Source organism: Cinclus cinclus, chromosome 1, assembly GCF_963662255.1.
Source record: "Cinclus cinclus chromosome 1, bCinCin1.1, whole genome shotgun sequence".
NCBI lineage: Eukaryota > Metazoa > Chordata > Aves > Passeriformes > Cinclidae > Cinclus > Cinclus cinclus.
In genome coordinates this window covers 146,444,821-146,460,507 of record NC_085046.1, presented here as the reverse complement: position 1 = coordinate 146,460,507, position 15,687 = coordinate 146,444,821, and the positions used below count along the sequence as shown (strand labels likewise).

The 15,687-nt window shown below is 39.1% G+C and overlaps 1 protein-coding gene across 1 annotated transcript in view; it reads left to right on the top strand.

Moving 5' to 3' along the window:
* Positions 1-15,687, top strand: part of FAM135B (family with sequence similarity 135 member B) — a 124,510-nt gene that overhangs the window by 68,070 nt on the left and 40,753 nt on the right. The window contains exon 6 of the mRNA XM_062504138.1: positions 8,103-8,229. Within this exon, the coding sequence (XP_062360122.1) occupies positions 8,103-8,229 (127 nt within the window). The remainder of the gene's footprint in view (positions 1-8,102; positions 8,230-15,687) is intronic.

The following is a 15,687-nucleotide window of genomic DNA, read 5'->3' as shown; positions in this document are numbered from 1 at the left end:
TATTACGTTAGGTTTGAGACTTTGAAGCCCTCACCTATTACCAACCTGAGAATGAGTGAAATTCACATGCCTAGGATCCTTTGCAGGCTTCTGGATGGAAATTTTGTGATTCAGCTTTTCTAAAAAGTCTAACACAGCTTTTTGGTAGGGTCCAAGTTCATGGCAACTGCTAATGGCTTTGTGGATTTAATGAAAAAGTGAGAGTCTGAGTAGGAAGGTGGGGAGGCAGACTTTGAGTGAGCTCATCTCCAGATTTGTTCGCACAGAATCGCAGAGTCGTTTGGGTTGAAAGGTACCTTAAAGATGTTTTAGTTCCAAATCCCCTTCCATGGGCACCTTCTACTATTCCAGGTTGCTCCAACTCCTGTCCAACCTGGCCTTGAACACTTCCAGGGATGGGGCATGCACAACTTCTCTGGGCAACCTGTGCCAGGCCTCACCACTATCACAGTAAAAAAATAAAACAACAACAACAAAAAAACAAACAGCCCTCCCCCCACACACACAAAAAAACAAAAACAAAAACAAAAACAAAAAAAACCAAACCAAAACAAACAAATAAAAAGCCCCACCTAAAATCTCAAATAAATCTATTTTTCAGTACAAAGCCTTTTCCCCTTGTCCTGTCAGTACATCCCCTTGTCAAATGTCTCTCACTCTGTTTTATAAGCTACCCTTAGGCACGGAGAGGTGCTGCAATGTCACCCTGGAGCCTTTCCTTCTCAAGGCTGGACAGCCCCAGCTCTCTCAGCCTGTTCTCAGAGGAGAGATGCTCCAGCCCTCTGATCATTTTGTGGCCACCTCTGGGCTTGCTCTGGGAGGTTCACAATATCCCACAATTTCCTGTGCTGGGGATGCCAGAGCTGGATGCAGCACTGCAGCTGGGGTCTCACAAGGGCAGGGCAGCAGGTCAGAATCCCCTCCCTTTACCTGCTGCTCATGGAGCTTTGGATGGATGCAGCCCAGGATGTGGGCTTGTGAGCTGCAAGTGCACATTGTTGGCTCATTTCCAGTTTTCCACCCACCAGAACCCTCAAGTTCTTCTCAGGGCTCCTCTCAATGAGTCTCAGTCTGAGCTCTTACCTGGGAATGTCCAAACTCAGGGGTGGCACTTGGATCTGTTGGACCTCACGAGGGTCTTCTGGGCTCACTTTTCTCCAGAGCAACCATATTTGCTGTACATGTGGGATGACCACAAGCATGGTGTAATGCTTTGGTGCCTGGATTGCCTCTTCTCTTGGCTCCCTGGGCAGCTGCATCCCTCTGCAGCCGGGAAGGGACTGCTTGTTTTTTACTTGTCCTTACAGAGAGCTGAGCTAGAGCTGGGTTAAAAACTCTTTGTCTGATTCCTGTAGATCTTTGACTTCTCTAAATATCAGCCCCTGAATGGCTCAGGAAGCTGGACTTTCAGGGACCAAGTTCAAGACTTTATTCTAGGCAGGACTGGAATACTAGGGGAGAACTGGGGTGTAGGACTCAGTTGTTGTGATAGCTGTTGTCTTGACCTGGAACATGCTTCCCTCACCTTGCCCTAAACCCAAACCCTTTGACACAGGCACAGCAGGACACTGTGACCCCAGGGCTGGAGCTGTGCTGTGGCAGAGCAGTGACAGCTGCTGTGCTGGCTGTGGTATCTGCACTGAGTGCTCTTGGCACCTTCAGATCATGGAGTACTGTTTCAGACTTTTAGAATGTGGGAGAACCTACAGCAGGAGTTGGATGCCACATCCTAATATGATACAAGTGACAGTTCTCTTTGGAAAGTTGAGGCTTTGTTGCCTCTGGCAACCTCATTTTACCCAGGGTGACAGCAGATGAGTAGGGTGAACCTGTCAAAAGACAACCAAGAAAAGGGAACAATATTCAAGCTTGAGTCTGCTCACCTGCTGAGGCACTGTTCTCCATAAACAGCCTAAATACCTTCCATCCTCTTACCTGAATTCCAAGGACTAAATGTGAGCAGACACTTGTAAGAGGAAGGTGAGGAGGAGGAGGAGTGGAGGCTTTGAACTCGAGTTTTCCCATCCATATGGATGAGTTTGGACTCTTCTCCCTCAGCTCCCTGTCTCTAGCCAGGACTGTAAGTGCAGCCAGTGCTTGTTAGCCCAGCTGCAGCTGTTAGAAAAGACACTTTGCTCCAGCAGAGCCCAGACTCCAAGAAATATTTCTGTTTTTCCCAAAGGGAAGTGTGTGGATCTGGGTGTAGAGGTCTGCTTAGTCTCAGGCTTGCTGCAAGCACGGTGTTTTACTTATATTGGATTCACTTCAGAAGCAGACACAAAAAGCATGGTTCAGTAATTCTACAGAGCTCTTTGCTGCTTCCCAGAAAATAAAAACCGAAACCACCAAGGAAATTTAAAAAAGCCAATCTTGAAATCGCTGCAGATAAGCAGATCCTTTGCCATGGGCAGCTGGCAAACCTGTTTCCTCTTGCTTACACAAGAAGAGGGTTTATTTTTCCCAGCTTTCTGGATTCTCCTCAACTTTCTATTCCTTTCCCCACTTCCATACATAAGTTCATGTGGGGAAAAAAAAAAAAAAGAAAAAAGTAGGCTCTCAGGATTTTACTTGTTAGCATTGCATTCTTAATTTCTCATCTCCAAATCACTGTTTGAGAAACAAGAAATCTTGGTGGAATCTAAGATGGGGAAATAATATAATTTAAATTTTGGTGGTGGAGCAACCAAGACATAGGTACTCAGCTTTTCAGTGCCTTTACTTTGTTCTTTCTGGGAGAGGAGACAGAACAAAAGGGACACAGAGTATTTAAAGATTGCTGATCCAGCCTTGATCTAGTTCTCTGCTTCACTGCATTGAGGAATTAGGCCAACCCTGGCCCTTGAACAATTTTATCTCACCTGAATTTGTTTACTTCCAGGCATCCTCCTGTTCCTCAAAAGCACAACTGATCCATCTATAAATGATACACACACTGTGATGCCTTGTGTACCTTGAACCTGGGTGCAGCTTATGCAGGTCCATTTTCCTACACCTGGAGGTGTGGCTGACTCCTACCTGTGGTCAGCTTGCCTCTGAAACTGCACAAGTATTGTACTGGGGGCTAAAGTTCAATTATCTCCCCTCTCCACCATGTTTGCAAATAAATTAATCTGTAGAAAGAAAATTGAATTTTTATGCAGTAAAGAACTATTCCTTCCATAATATGTTTATTAGAAGAATACTCATTTATATTATTTTCCTTGAATAAAACATCTATAATAACTGGGTGATTTTTCCTTTGAATTTTCTTTTATTTGGTAGTTTATGTATCTGCAAAGACAAACCTCCACTTTAGCATGCCATTTTCCTGTGCTAGCAGCTGAGAAATCACATAAGAAAAACATGACAATTTCTGAGTAAAATTTAAAAAGAAAAATCCCTCTGAAAAGTAAATTAAATATCACCACATGGCTTTATCTGCTTTCAAATTTTATAGCAGCTAAGGTTAAGTTCAGGACAAATGAGCCAGCATTTTTCAGCAGTCAAAATCACTAAAGATTTAAAAACAGATTTCCCCTGAACTCTGTTTGGTATCTAAGAAGAGATATATATTTTCATTAAATTTTTATTTTAATAAACCTTATCAGTTTTACCCAAAAAGATCAGAGCATTTTACAGTCACTGATAAAACCTTAGTGAAACTCCTTGGGTAAGAGAGAACCATGTCTAGAGGAGCACAATCTGTTAACATCCACAGATTATTCTTTAAAAATGAAAAAAACAAAACAGGTCACCCATGTACCCTATGGCCGTGTGCCAGTAGTAATTTGGTAAAAGCTATATTAAAGTTTTGAGTTAAAACAATGAGAAGAATTAGTGTTGTCACTACAATGTTCCTGATCTGTGGGAGAAGGCAGTTCCTGGTGAAATGCAAACAGAGGGTGCTGGGGATTGTGAGTGTTTAATTCTGAGTTATGCTATTTCTATGGGTCTGACTTATATTTTCAATTTTTAAAGCAGTAATATTTTATGTATAAGGGACTGAGAGGAAAAGAAGTAGTTTCTCCAAGGATCTGGCCTAAATGGGATACAAGATAATTTCTTGAATTTCCATTCCTGGTTTACTCACAATATTGTAATTACTTGCCTGTGGTGATTCTGTGTATAGAGCTTGTTTGGGTGTCTTTTTTTTTTTTTTTTAGAGTTTGATAATTTCATATAGTCCAAGTTAGTTGTTTTGTTTTGTTTTTTTTTTTAACCAAGGAAGCATCAGATCCCGATTTTTTTTTTCATTCTGCTAAACAATTAATGAAAAAAACCATTTTGCTTACCAAGAAAACCCCAAACAACCAAACCCTCCCCTGCTACAAAAAGAAGGCCCCAACCCCCTCCCCCCCCCCCCCAAAAAAAAAACAACAAAAAAAACAAAACCAAAAATAAACAACTAAATATGGAATAAAAATATATATTCTTTGGGGCAGGTTAATCTGGAAGAAAACGTGGTGTTCTATTAAACTGCCCTGAAAGTATTTTTTCTGATTTGCTTCAATAGCACATCTGAATTAGCATTTATCAAAGTCATTCAATTTATTATGCTAGGAAACTGTCATTTCATTTATATGTAAGACAATTGTCCAGAGATGAAAAAGAAATAGGGAATGATTATTTAATATTTTGTGCTATACAAGTACTTGGTGTTGCCACATTGAATTCTGCAACAGCAAGTTCAAAAGAACCAGAAAGTTCAGCACTTATTACAATGTGCAGTTTATTCCAACAGATGTTACAGAGGACAAAAGTATAAATCACAAAGTAATGGACACAAATTTGTAGAAGGTAACCATGACTGCTGGAAATAATTGCTTGAATATAACCTTTGAGTCAGAAAGGTCTTAAATTTTGATTGCTGGATCTTGCAGTCTGTAATAAAGGGAAAAAAAAAAAAAGACTTTTCAAGGTAGTTTACTGTACTGTGTGTCCACAGATGACTGCTGTACTAATTGGGAGACTCCTTTGAAGGATAAAGGCATAAAATTATAGAATTATAGAATGGTTTGGGTTGGAAGGGACCTTAAAGATCATCTCATTCCTTGTCATGGGCAGGGACACCTTCCACTAAACCAGGTTGCTCCAATCCCCATCCAGCCTAGCCTTTAAAACATCCAGGAATGGGGCATCTACAAATTCTCTTGGTTACCTGTGCCAGGGCCTCACCATTCATGGTCTCATGGATAAGGTCATCAAAATGCCAGCTCAAAAAGAACCCACTAAACAGAAATTTTTATATTTCACAGAAAATATTAATATTTCTTCACATATTTTAATCCTCTTGGGCACACACATGTTACCTCTTTTGACCTTTTTTATCCTGACTTCAATTAAAAGCTGAGGTTATAATACTGGATAAGGATCTAAATGCTGATATTAAATCAGTGCTGTTAAAGAGATAGCCCAAATGAACGTGTAAGTAAACAAGGTTCATGATTCATACAAAGGAGCATGTTTGCAGAAATAATTAGAAGATATAAATACAGTGAAAAAATAATTGATGTAGCAAATTAACCTGTTACTGCTAATAAAAATTTCATTCAAGCATAACGTTCTTCAGAAAACATTAGAGGGACTCAGCACTTTGTAAGCCTTCCACTTAAACTTTCTCTCAGCAGACTGATGATTTGGCATGCTTCCCAAAAAAAAGGTTTTTGTTTTACAGTGCTATGTGAAATCAATTTCTATAAAACCAACAGATTAAAAACCCTTCTCTGCTGTAAAAGCAAAAGATAAATAACTAAAAAAAGACATTAAAAAGTGCTCTTCTTTCCCTTTAAACCTTTGAAAGCTTTGCTCATATTCAAATGAGGAGTTCTTCATGTGCACAGAACATTTGTTTAAGCTTCTCTCTCTGATACCACAGCACTCATTTTTTATTCTGGTTTCTTGAGCCTTTCCAGCAGACCACAGCAGACAATATTGTTCAATAACAGCTGAAATTATTCAGAGTGGTGTATAGCTCTTGTCTGTTGCAAATAGCTTTATTTAATTGTTTGTTTATTTATTGCATTTATCTTAAATGTAGGAAATACAGGGAAGGCTTCATGCTGCTTAGAAGCAACCAGCTGGGAATTGCTTTGATCACATAAATTAAAATATACATAAGCAAAAATAGATATTTGCTGATTTTTTTCTACCCCTACCTCCCTCTTATGGAATGGCCTTTTTCCAGTATTTATCTATAACAAGCAGAAGTTTTATTCTACAGACAAGGGAAGGATTTGTATTTAGCCTTCTAAAAAACTGGTCCAATTTGTAATTTTGCTTGAGATACTTTTTCCAGTGTTGCAAAAGAGTTTCACACCAGAACCTCAACTTTGTATGGCTATTAATGAAAAACTTTTTGTATCTTTAATATAAATCCTTCCAGAGTTCAAAAAGCACGCAGTGTGATTCTTGTGGCTGCCCTGTACAGGGTTTAGAGTTGGACTTCGGCGATCCGTGTGGATCCTTTCCATCTCAGGATGTTCTGTGATTCTATGATTCTCTGTTTTCTGTGTGTTTCTGTACAGCACTCAGCACTGTAATCCATCCTGAAAAATTGAATCAGGTATAGATATCAATTTACTGTTTTTATCTGAGCTGATGTAGCCACGTGGCACACACTACATAGAGGAAAAACCTCGGAATGGCAAGGCATTGCAGCAGGAACGGCACTTCCCTGTGGCATTTAGTTCTGGCACATTATGGTTTTAAGATGCTTTCTTGTGCTCTCCTGTAAGTTTTTATTCTTTCAAGAAGACCAGGCCTCATGGGTGCAATGGGGTTTGGGATGCTTGGATGGGCATCAGATACCAGTGGATGGTGATCCCAGTCTGGAAGCTGTAGCACAAAACCAGTGGCATTAACTCTGCCCTTGGCACAAACAACAAGTGTGATTTCCCATTTTCTCTACAGTTCATTATTTCAGTTCCACCTTTGCCTGCTTATTTTTTTTTTTAAGAACCCTTCTGGTTGCTTGCATTGCAATTTAGCAATCACAGTTTATAATTTGAATCATTGCATTCCCCACAAGTAGACTGATTTCCCTCTTGAAATCTTGATGTAGTTTGTATACAGCATGTGTTATCAGAGTGACTAACAGAGGGGTAATCTCATCTCCAGTTGTTGCTGAGGCAGTCATCCAGCCTCTCTTTACAGTCCACAATTAGCATTAAATACTTGGAGGGCAAAATTCCTCTGATCTATTTGATATCACTGCTTCAGCAAGAGATGACTCATATGCTGGAAATGCCAGTTCCTCTCCAATGAATATAAAGACAAAGCACGTCATTAACTGGGATATAAGTAGTGCTCAGATTAATCCACAGTATGAGCCCTGGCTGTGCATCAATACTCAAGGTAGGCTTGATGCTGAGTAACTCCAGACAGGTTATTCCACCCTCAATGGGTTCTTGGTCTTCAGTAGGAAATGTACAAAAAATAGCCAGAAGGGAGCACTGACCGCAATAGTCGGCACTGAGAATAAAACAACTTATATTCTGTCATATTTTTGAGGAAAAATTTGGGTAACAGAGAAATCACGTTGCACCCAGAACAAATAAGTGTTGTTTTTAGGCTGAAGCCTTGTCCTTTTGGTGCTGAAAGCTAATGCCATGGAAGAGTGTGAAGTGGCAACCCAACTTCCAATCTATAAGAATAAGTTTGGGATGAACTAGAAAATATTGGTACTTAGGAGAGATCATGCACAACTCAAAGAGTGATGTCCTTAAAGCCAGAGAGAAACATGTTGCATCCATCAAGGTGCAAACTGATGAGAGGTTGCATAAAAATGTGATACATGTGGATAGATGGAAAGGTTGTGTTTGTAAGATGTTATGCTGGAAAAAGGTCTGTAAAACAGCAGAGAAAGGAGTGAGTTAAGATAACACTCAAACCACTTGACTGCCTAGAAAACAAACATAATTCACTTAGCTTGAGCTACTGCACACTGGGCAATGATAATTTTCAAGGAAAACATGAATTTACAGTGCAACTTGAAATAAACAAAAATAAAACTCACCAAAATTGTAAATCTTTTCTAAGCAAGGAAATAATACTGGGACAACAATGATTCTTCTCTACTAATGCTCCTCTGATTACTTTTTTCTTCTCAATCTTTCTCCTTGTAGTTTTGCTCGTCCAGGGAAAGGTTCCTGGCTTGGTAAAGGCAACCTGGAGGCAGGACCAGACCAGTCCAGTATGTCATTAGAAAATCTGGTGTTTGGAGCTGGCTACTGCAAACCCACTTCTTCAGAGGTAAGGAGCATGAGGAATGATGCCTTCCTTCAGTTCGATCACACGGAGTGTCCACACTGACTGTGGAGAACATGCCATGGTTTTACGTTTCCTGCAGAGGGATTTTTTTGAAGAACAATCCTTCAAACATTTCTGCATGAGACACCTGTCACTTGGCTACCCAATTCTTGGGTGTTCAGCCCCCACCTGCAGGGACCATTTCAGAGTTCAAGATGTATGGATATACCCCCCCACCCCAACAGTGAGACTTTTAAGACAGGATTCACCTGACCAGGTCTTTACTGTAAGGTGAAACTAATTATTCAGAAAAAGGTCCTGGCTTTCAGTTCTTATGTATGACAGAGAGGATATGAGTCATTATTAAGGATGTTGTGAAAGAAGGTTTTGTTTCTAGATTATTGTGTGTGGTGGTGATGATGTGTTACACACAATTCCTTATTCATGGCAGGTCCCACAGTTAGTGTGTGTCTTTGATCTTGCTACTTATCACAGGTAAAAAGGAGAACTCTTTGTGCAATTTTTAAATAAATCTGGTTGTTTTAAAATGATTGATTTTTTTGTTGATTTTTTTTCTAATTTATTTTTAATGTTTTTTAAGTGTTAGCTTTGGGGCTTTTTTCCATTTTTGTCAAAAATGTTTCCTCAGCTCTAGAAAATCACCCCAGAATATTGCAACCATTAACCTGTTAAAATAAACTCAATTCACGGCTTCTGATTAGCATGCTGCCCTCAGCTTCCCTTAACCTTTCCTGTCAAAGCTCTTCTGTATAAATATTAAAAATAAGCAAGCCAAGAGCACCTGGTGCAGAGGAACTACCAGGGAATTAACGAGGGCTGAGAGAATGTTTGGCCTGAGGCTGCTATCCCAAACATTGGGTCAGTGTATGCTTTTGGCAAACAAACTGACCTCAACCTCTGCCTCTCTGGTAGGCAGTCACATCATAGACATTTAAATAACTGTTTGTATTTTAGGCCAGTCTCTGCACATCTCTGCACACAGCCTCTCACATAGAAGAGAGTGGTGCCTATTTTCATTATTCTCTGTACAAATCTCTGTCAAAATAAGAGAAATGGAAAGCTGTCCAGTCCCAATTTTGCTTTTAGTCTCCATGGAAAAACCTTGGTCTGTGTAATTAAAAAAAAAAAACAACCTATTTCCTTCCCAATTTTCTTCCTTAGTTGGAAGCTCTAATTTCTACCTATTTCTGTAGACTAATTTTTTTTTTCCCTCAGTGCTAGGATAATTGTGGTGAGTTGACCTTGACTAGAAACCAGGAGCTCACCACAGCATTCTATCATTCTCCTCCTCAACAGGACAGGGTGCAATAGAGAAAAGTTGTGGGTAAAGATAAAGTCAGTTTAATGAAGCAAAATCAAAGCCATGTGCAGGAGCAAAGGAAAACCAAAGATTCGTTCTCTCCTTCCCATCAGCAGGTGATGTCCAGTCACATCCTGGCAAGTGGGGCTTCAAGGTGTGAAGGGGTTTCTCTGGTACACAATCATTATAATAGTGAATGCTCCCCCTTTTCCTCTTTTCCCTCAGCTTTTATTCCTCAGCACACATCCTATGGTATGGAATACCCCCTTGGTCAGTTTGGGTCAGCTGGCCTGGCTGTGTTCCCTTCCAGGACCTTGTCCACTCCCACCCTGCTGATGGAGGAATGTTGGAGACAGTGCTGGTGCTGTGCCTGCTCTACTCAGCAGGAGCCAAAACACTGCAGTGCCACCAACACCTCTGTAGCCACCAATGCCCAGCACAGCACTGGGAGGGCTGCCATGGGGAAAGTTAACTCCATCCCAGCCAGAGCCAATACAATTATTATCCTACAATTATTATAGCAGATGAACTATGGAACACCAAAAGGAAGTTGCTCTACCAAGAGCTGGCTTTAGCACACTGCTACCCTGCAGTCATCAGAAAGCCACACACCAAACCATCATAAATATAATGCTGCACAGTCCACATGGCCAGATGTGCATTTGCTGTGCATCAGAAACCTCCATAAGTCATGACATCCACTCCTGAGCTGAATGTTTTAGTTTAATAGACCGTGATGGCCTTTTTGCCTATGCATGACGGATGATAATGAACAAAGGCTATTTTTTTTTGGCTTAACATAAGAAAATAAAAATTCAGAGCTAGAAAAGAAACTGTTGTGGGACTAAACTTAACTCAAAGCAAAGGCCATGTGACTGACTGTTGATTTTTATAGAAGTTTATACCAGGCTCTAAGGGATTGAAGGAAGAGGAGTAATATTAGCTCTTACAGTGCTGCAGTGCTTGGCACTGGGTCAAGTTTTCTTCCCTTTAAAAACCTGTAGATACTATTCCAGGTTCTTTGAATGTGTTTGTTAAACTTCAATTTGTTTGGGGAATTTTGCACCACTGATGGTGGGCATGAAAACGGATCCAACCCTTTCCATGAAATAAAAAACCCCCACACCTGCAGACCTCTCTGATTACTCTATGTATATTTTTTGTTGGGACCTTCCTTACTCCATGTCTGAATTAGTAACTGTTGAATACCAGAACTCAAAATACACCACACATATTTCTGTTTGTATCCTATTATTGTTTGATGCAACTGGCTAAATCTATGGTTGATATTGGGTGAAACATTAATAAATCTGGTCTTCCAAGGCCGACAAAACTTTAGTGGGAGGCAGAACATGGAAAAATCAATCTTATAGGGATGTTGGTTAGTTTCTTTCTATGTCATAAACTGCCATGGAATGGTTAGTGTTGGTCTATCTTGTTTTTAATTTTGTTTAGTTCTATTTTCATCTCCTTCTACTTTCAGGTGCATTTCTGTGTTTTCCTTGATCTAAGAAATCTTCAGGCTTAAGCTCTTAAAATGAATCTCTTGGGCAAGTGCCTTCTGTTTAGTATCTTTTTTTAGGGAACCAATCTGATTATTCAGTTTACTGTAAGACTGAAAACAGTCAAGACTTTCCTTATTTTAGCCTTAGCTATTGTAAGTAAATCAAAAGGAGCTTCTTCTTTCCCTGACACCTGCAGATAGATTATTTTTACAGACTGCTTTCCAAACTATTGCAAATGAGCAGAAGTATGTAAAGTGTAGGAACTCTAAATCATTATTATTGCACCCTTTTCCCCAGATCTAGGCATAAAACCCCAGGAAAGCTGTAGTTTGTGGTGTCTGAAGTCTTACTAACTCCACAGTTTTTTCAGTTTCATGAGTTTGTTATAAATCCCACAAATTCAAGAAGCAGATTGTATCACAAAAGTAAATTTTGTTCTCACTAGTGTCATCATATGCAGTAGATGGATTAGTGGCATGGTATTTTGGGCTTATGTGGCAAGGCTTTTGTTACCAGAAGGGAATGGGACCAGGGGAGGTTTCTGTGAGAGGAAAGAAGAACCTTTCCCCCCATTAAACAAAGACAATTCACTGCTCATGGTTCAGAAAAGGTTTGAACACAGTAGAGGGGTGGCTGGATTTCCAGTAGTCTTAAACCCACAGGAAACCCAGAAATGCACTGAAATATGGTGTTGAAACTGTCAGGTAACATTTTCTAGATATCTCTTGAATACAAAGTAGGAGACTCTTTCCTTGATATATCATATATAGGTCATACTTTCCACTGACCCTTTTTTTCCTGATAGGACTTGGATGTATCAGAGCGTTAATGCCCTTTTTAGGCCCACAGGTTGACTGTGGAAGTGCTCATCTAGTGTATGTCACTGATTTGCTTTTTCCTCACTGAAAAGGCAATTGCCTGCATCAATTTTTAAAGATAGTCTGCATCAATTAGCTCTTCTTTCCATTTCCTGACCTAAAGTTCTGTGTTTGGGCTCCTGAGCTATCACTGCCTAAAGACAGGACCTGAAGGATTCTCATTCTGCATTTCTGACTTCTCACTGTGGAGACTAAGTAAATGCCAGCAGGTTTGGATTGTACATGTGCATTTTCTCTAGATCTCAGTAAATGACTTCTGGACATCGCTGACACTTTCCTCATCTCCTGGCTTAGCAGAATAGTTAAAATAATTAACTCTATTTAATCCTAGGTGATTTTTTAAAGTCTTTTTGTCTCTTCCCATTCCCTTACCTAGTAAACAGGGATCTTCCTTTTCTCCTTTCCTCCTTCCCTCCCTCTCTAATATTTTCTCTCTATATATACTGCACTTTTCCCTTCAAGCACAATTAAGACAACAAAGATATTATTATTGAAAGAAGATATTTTTGTGTTGTCAGATAAATATGAAGGAAGACAATTTTGTGGTCAACAAACTATAAGAGAATAATCTACAGAATAATAAAATTTATGAAATAATAAGTGCTAGATCTTTTTCAAGTTATTTTCAGCCCATAACCTATGCTCACAGGGAATATATATTACTGTGGATGTTCTCAAAGTAGGATTATATCTACTGCAGTCTTGGGAGATGCCAGTGGGGTGAAACAGCTTTGTGAGCTATGTGTGACTGGTTTCCCTTTGGGAACCTGAATTCCCCTTTGTGTCTGCTAAATTGCTTTTGGTTGTGAGGAAGTTCAAAGGGTTGTTTTGGGTGTTACAAGGGCTGTGTCTCCACTCCACACTGACTCATGCTTTCAGGTGATTTCAGCTGTCCTAAGAGCTGGATACTGGAAAATTACAGCAGCTTTATTTATTTATTTATTTATTTTTACAATAAAATAAATTTGCACATCTGCAAATTGAATGGTCACTTATACTTTAGGATTTCTGTGCCTTACCCAGTAGCATAAACCCCTTCTGGATTCACTGATGTCAGGCTGGTTTAATGTCTTTGTAGTGTGCATCACATGCCTGCTGTGTTATAATCAAGTTGAATCAATGGCATACTGGGGATTATTAATAAACTGTACTCACAGTAATCTTATTTTCATTTGGCTAGCAGTCGCACTGCAGATAAATTGACTTCTGAGTAATCAGATTGATTAATCATGTGATTTCTCATTAATAAGGCACTGGTGTTTGATGAGAAGTGTTCTTGTTTCATCTAGCATTGATGTAGCAATCCCAAAAGACATGAGGTTTATGCCTGGCATAACACAAGTACCAGGAGTGTCATTCAAATAAAATTTGTTGATGATAAGTGTTCTTTTCCACAGACAGTTTGCTAATATTTTCATCCTTTCAACAGCATATGGAAAACCTGGGCCATTCTAGCTTAGCACCAAAACATTATGTTCAAACCCACATTTTCAGTTTCATAACAGTCATCTGTAGTTTCTTTTCTTCTCTATAGTTATGGCTCTTTGCACAAATAGTTAACTTTTTCAGCTCTTGAAGTTGGAAGACTGATATTATCTCAGTTCATTAGAGCATAGAGCTAATGACCCCAAGGTTTGTGGGTTTGATCCCTGTCCAGGCCATTCACTTAAAAGTTCAACTTGATGATCCTTGTAGGTCCCTTCCAACTCAGAATATTCTTTGATTCTGAAGTGATTGTGCATCAGAGAGTAGCCCAAATAGGATCTGTTGTTGGAAGTGTAATATGTTATATGATTCTGTGGTTCTAAGACAGTTGATACATATTATTACTTTTTTAAAAATCAAATTTTAAAAAATCCCAATATTTAAAATAGCTTTTACTTATAATTGCTTAATGTAGTTTACATCAGAATTTCATCTAGAATTGTTAGCTTTACATGGAAATGGCTTTAGTTTCCATCTCAGACTTCTCTGCTCCAATGTGAGTGTTTAATGGCAATCACTTCTTTCATGTGTTAGCGTGCATTTGTAATGGGTGGTTTTAAAAGATTCCTTGGGTGTCTTGCTGATGCAAATGGTGATTAGCTGTGACTGGGACTTCAGCAGTTGTCCAACACATAATTATTCTGAAATACTAAGACAGCTGATATACTGCTCTTTATAAGGTAAAATGACAAGTGTCTTTAATCAGTATGTTCAAGGCAGCATTTGTGATAATTACTGATGAAGTCTTTAATCTTTTGTTGCCTGAAGATAAATGGCTGATCTCTAAAAAGAACTAAATTATTTCCTAGCTGTAGCCAAAAACACGTAACTAATAAAGTGACAATAACTGGTTTCTTTAATCTCTGGCATATTACTTTTCTGTGGTTCTTACTTTCTCATCCAACATATGCAGCATATAGCAAAGCAGTGATCTGCATTTTTGTAGAGTTCAGAACTGATATTAATTTGGGTTTATGCCTGAAACATGGTGTTAAAAAGCCTTGAAATCTTTTTTCTATGGGTGTTCCATGAAAATGTCATGAAATCAACTGGAGATTCTTGTGAACCTCCAGTTAGGAGGGTGATGGTGACTTGTTCTGGAGAAATTCATTGGGAATTGCTTATATTGGACTGATAATTTATTCCTTTTGTTAAGAAATAGAATTTGCATAGGTAGTCATTCTTTTCATATGTATTTGTTGCTGGTTTTCTGCATTGTTTATGTATTAGAAATAATCAGAGTGCTGAATTCTCTTTCCAAATCTCACTGACGCTTATATAGATGAAAGGATTTTTGTTATGGCTAAATAAAAGAGATTTAATAAATCTCTTAAAATAGAGTTAGAGAGTTGTGAGTAGTGTGGTAAAAAGGTAGGCTAATCATGGAGGATTTATTTCTCTTTCACAGCTACTATTACACTTACATACTGAAGAATTTATTTGACTTCCTTCACCATAACTTCTCACTTTGTCTGAATAAATTTATGTGGTTTTCACAGTCATTCACTTGTCCAACATTCTTTCGATTCAAGGTTTTCCTTTCTGGAGACGTTAGCATTTATTTTTCAGGAATTTTATAGGAAGGGGCTTGTGCAATGTTTTCAAAATCTTTTTCTTTCTTTCTTCCTTTCTTCCTTTCTTCCTTTCTTTCTTTCTTTCTTTCTTTCTTTCTTTCTTTCTTTCTTTCTTTCTTTCTTTCTTTCTTTCTTTCTTCCTTTCTTCCTTTCTTTCTCGCTTGCTTTCTGGCTTGCTTGCTTTCTTGCTTTTCTTGCTTGCTTTCTAGCTTGCTTTCTTCTCTTTCTCTCTTTCTTCCCTAAAGTAAAGTGCCGGAGCAGTGGGAACAGACTTTTTACTCCTTACTTCAAGAACTGGACTTGGCTGCTCTCCACCTTTTGAAATAATGTTATATTATTCATTTTTCTTTCTTCTCAGTACTTTTTCCAGTGTTACCTTGCTTAAAAAAATCATGTTTGTATGCCCTAAGGAACACTAATCCTTAGTTCCTAAGGAACAATAATTCCCACTGACTGATGATGAGAGAGTTCCTGAAGGGAGACCAAATCAACACTCATAGCCTTTCCAGGGTGAGCAGAGATGCCAACAACAGCAGAATCAAGATCCATCATCTGGAAGCCAGACTTTTGCTATTGGCAAGTGTCCCAGACAGTAGCTTGGGGACTGGGGAATGAGAAAAAAATAAAAGAGTCCCTCTTTTTTTCCAACCACTTTGTCTTGTTTTGTGGAAACAAATCTTCAAGGGACAGCAAAAGCC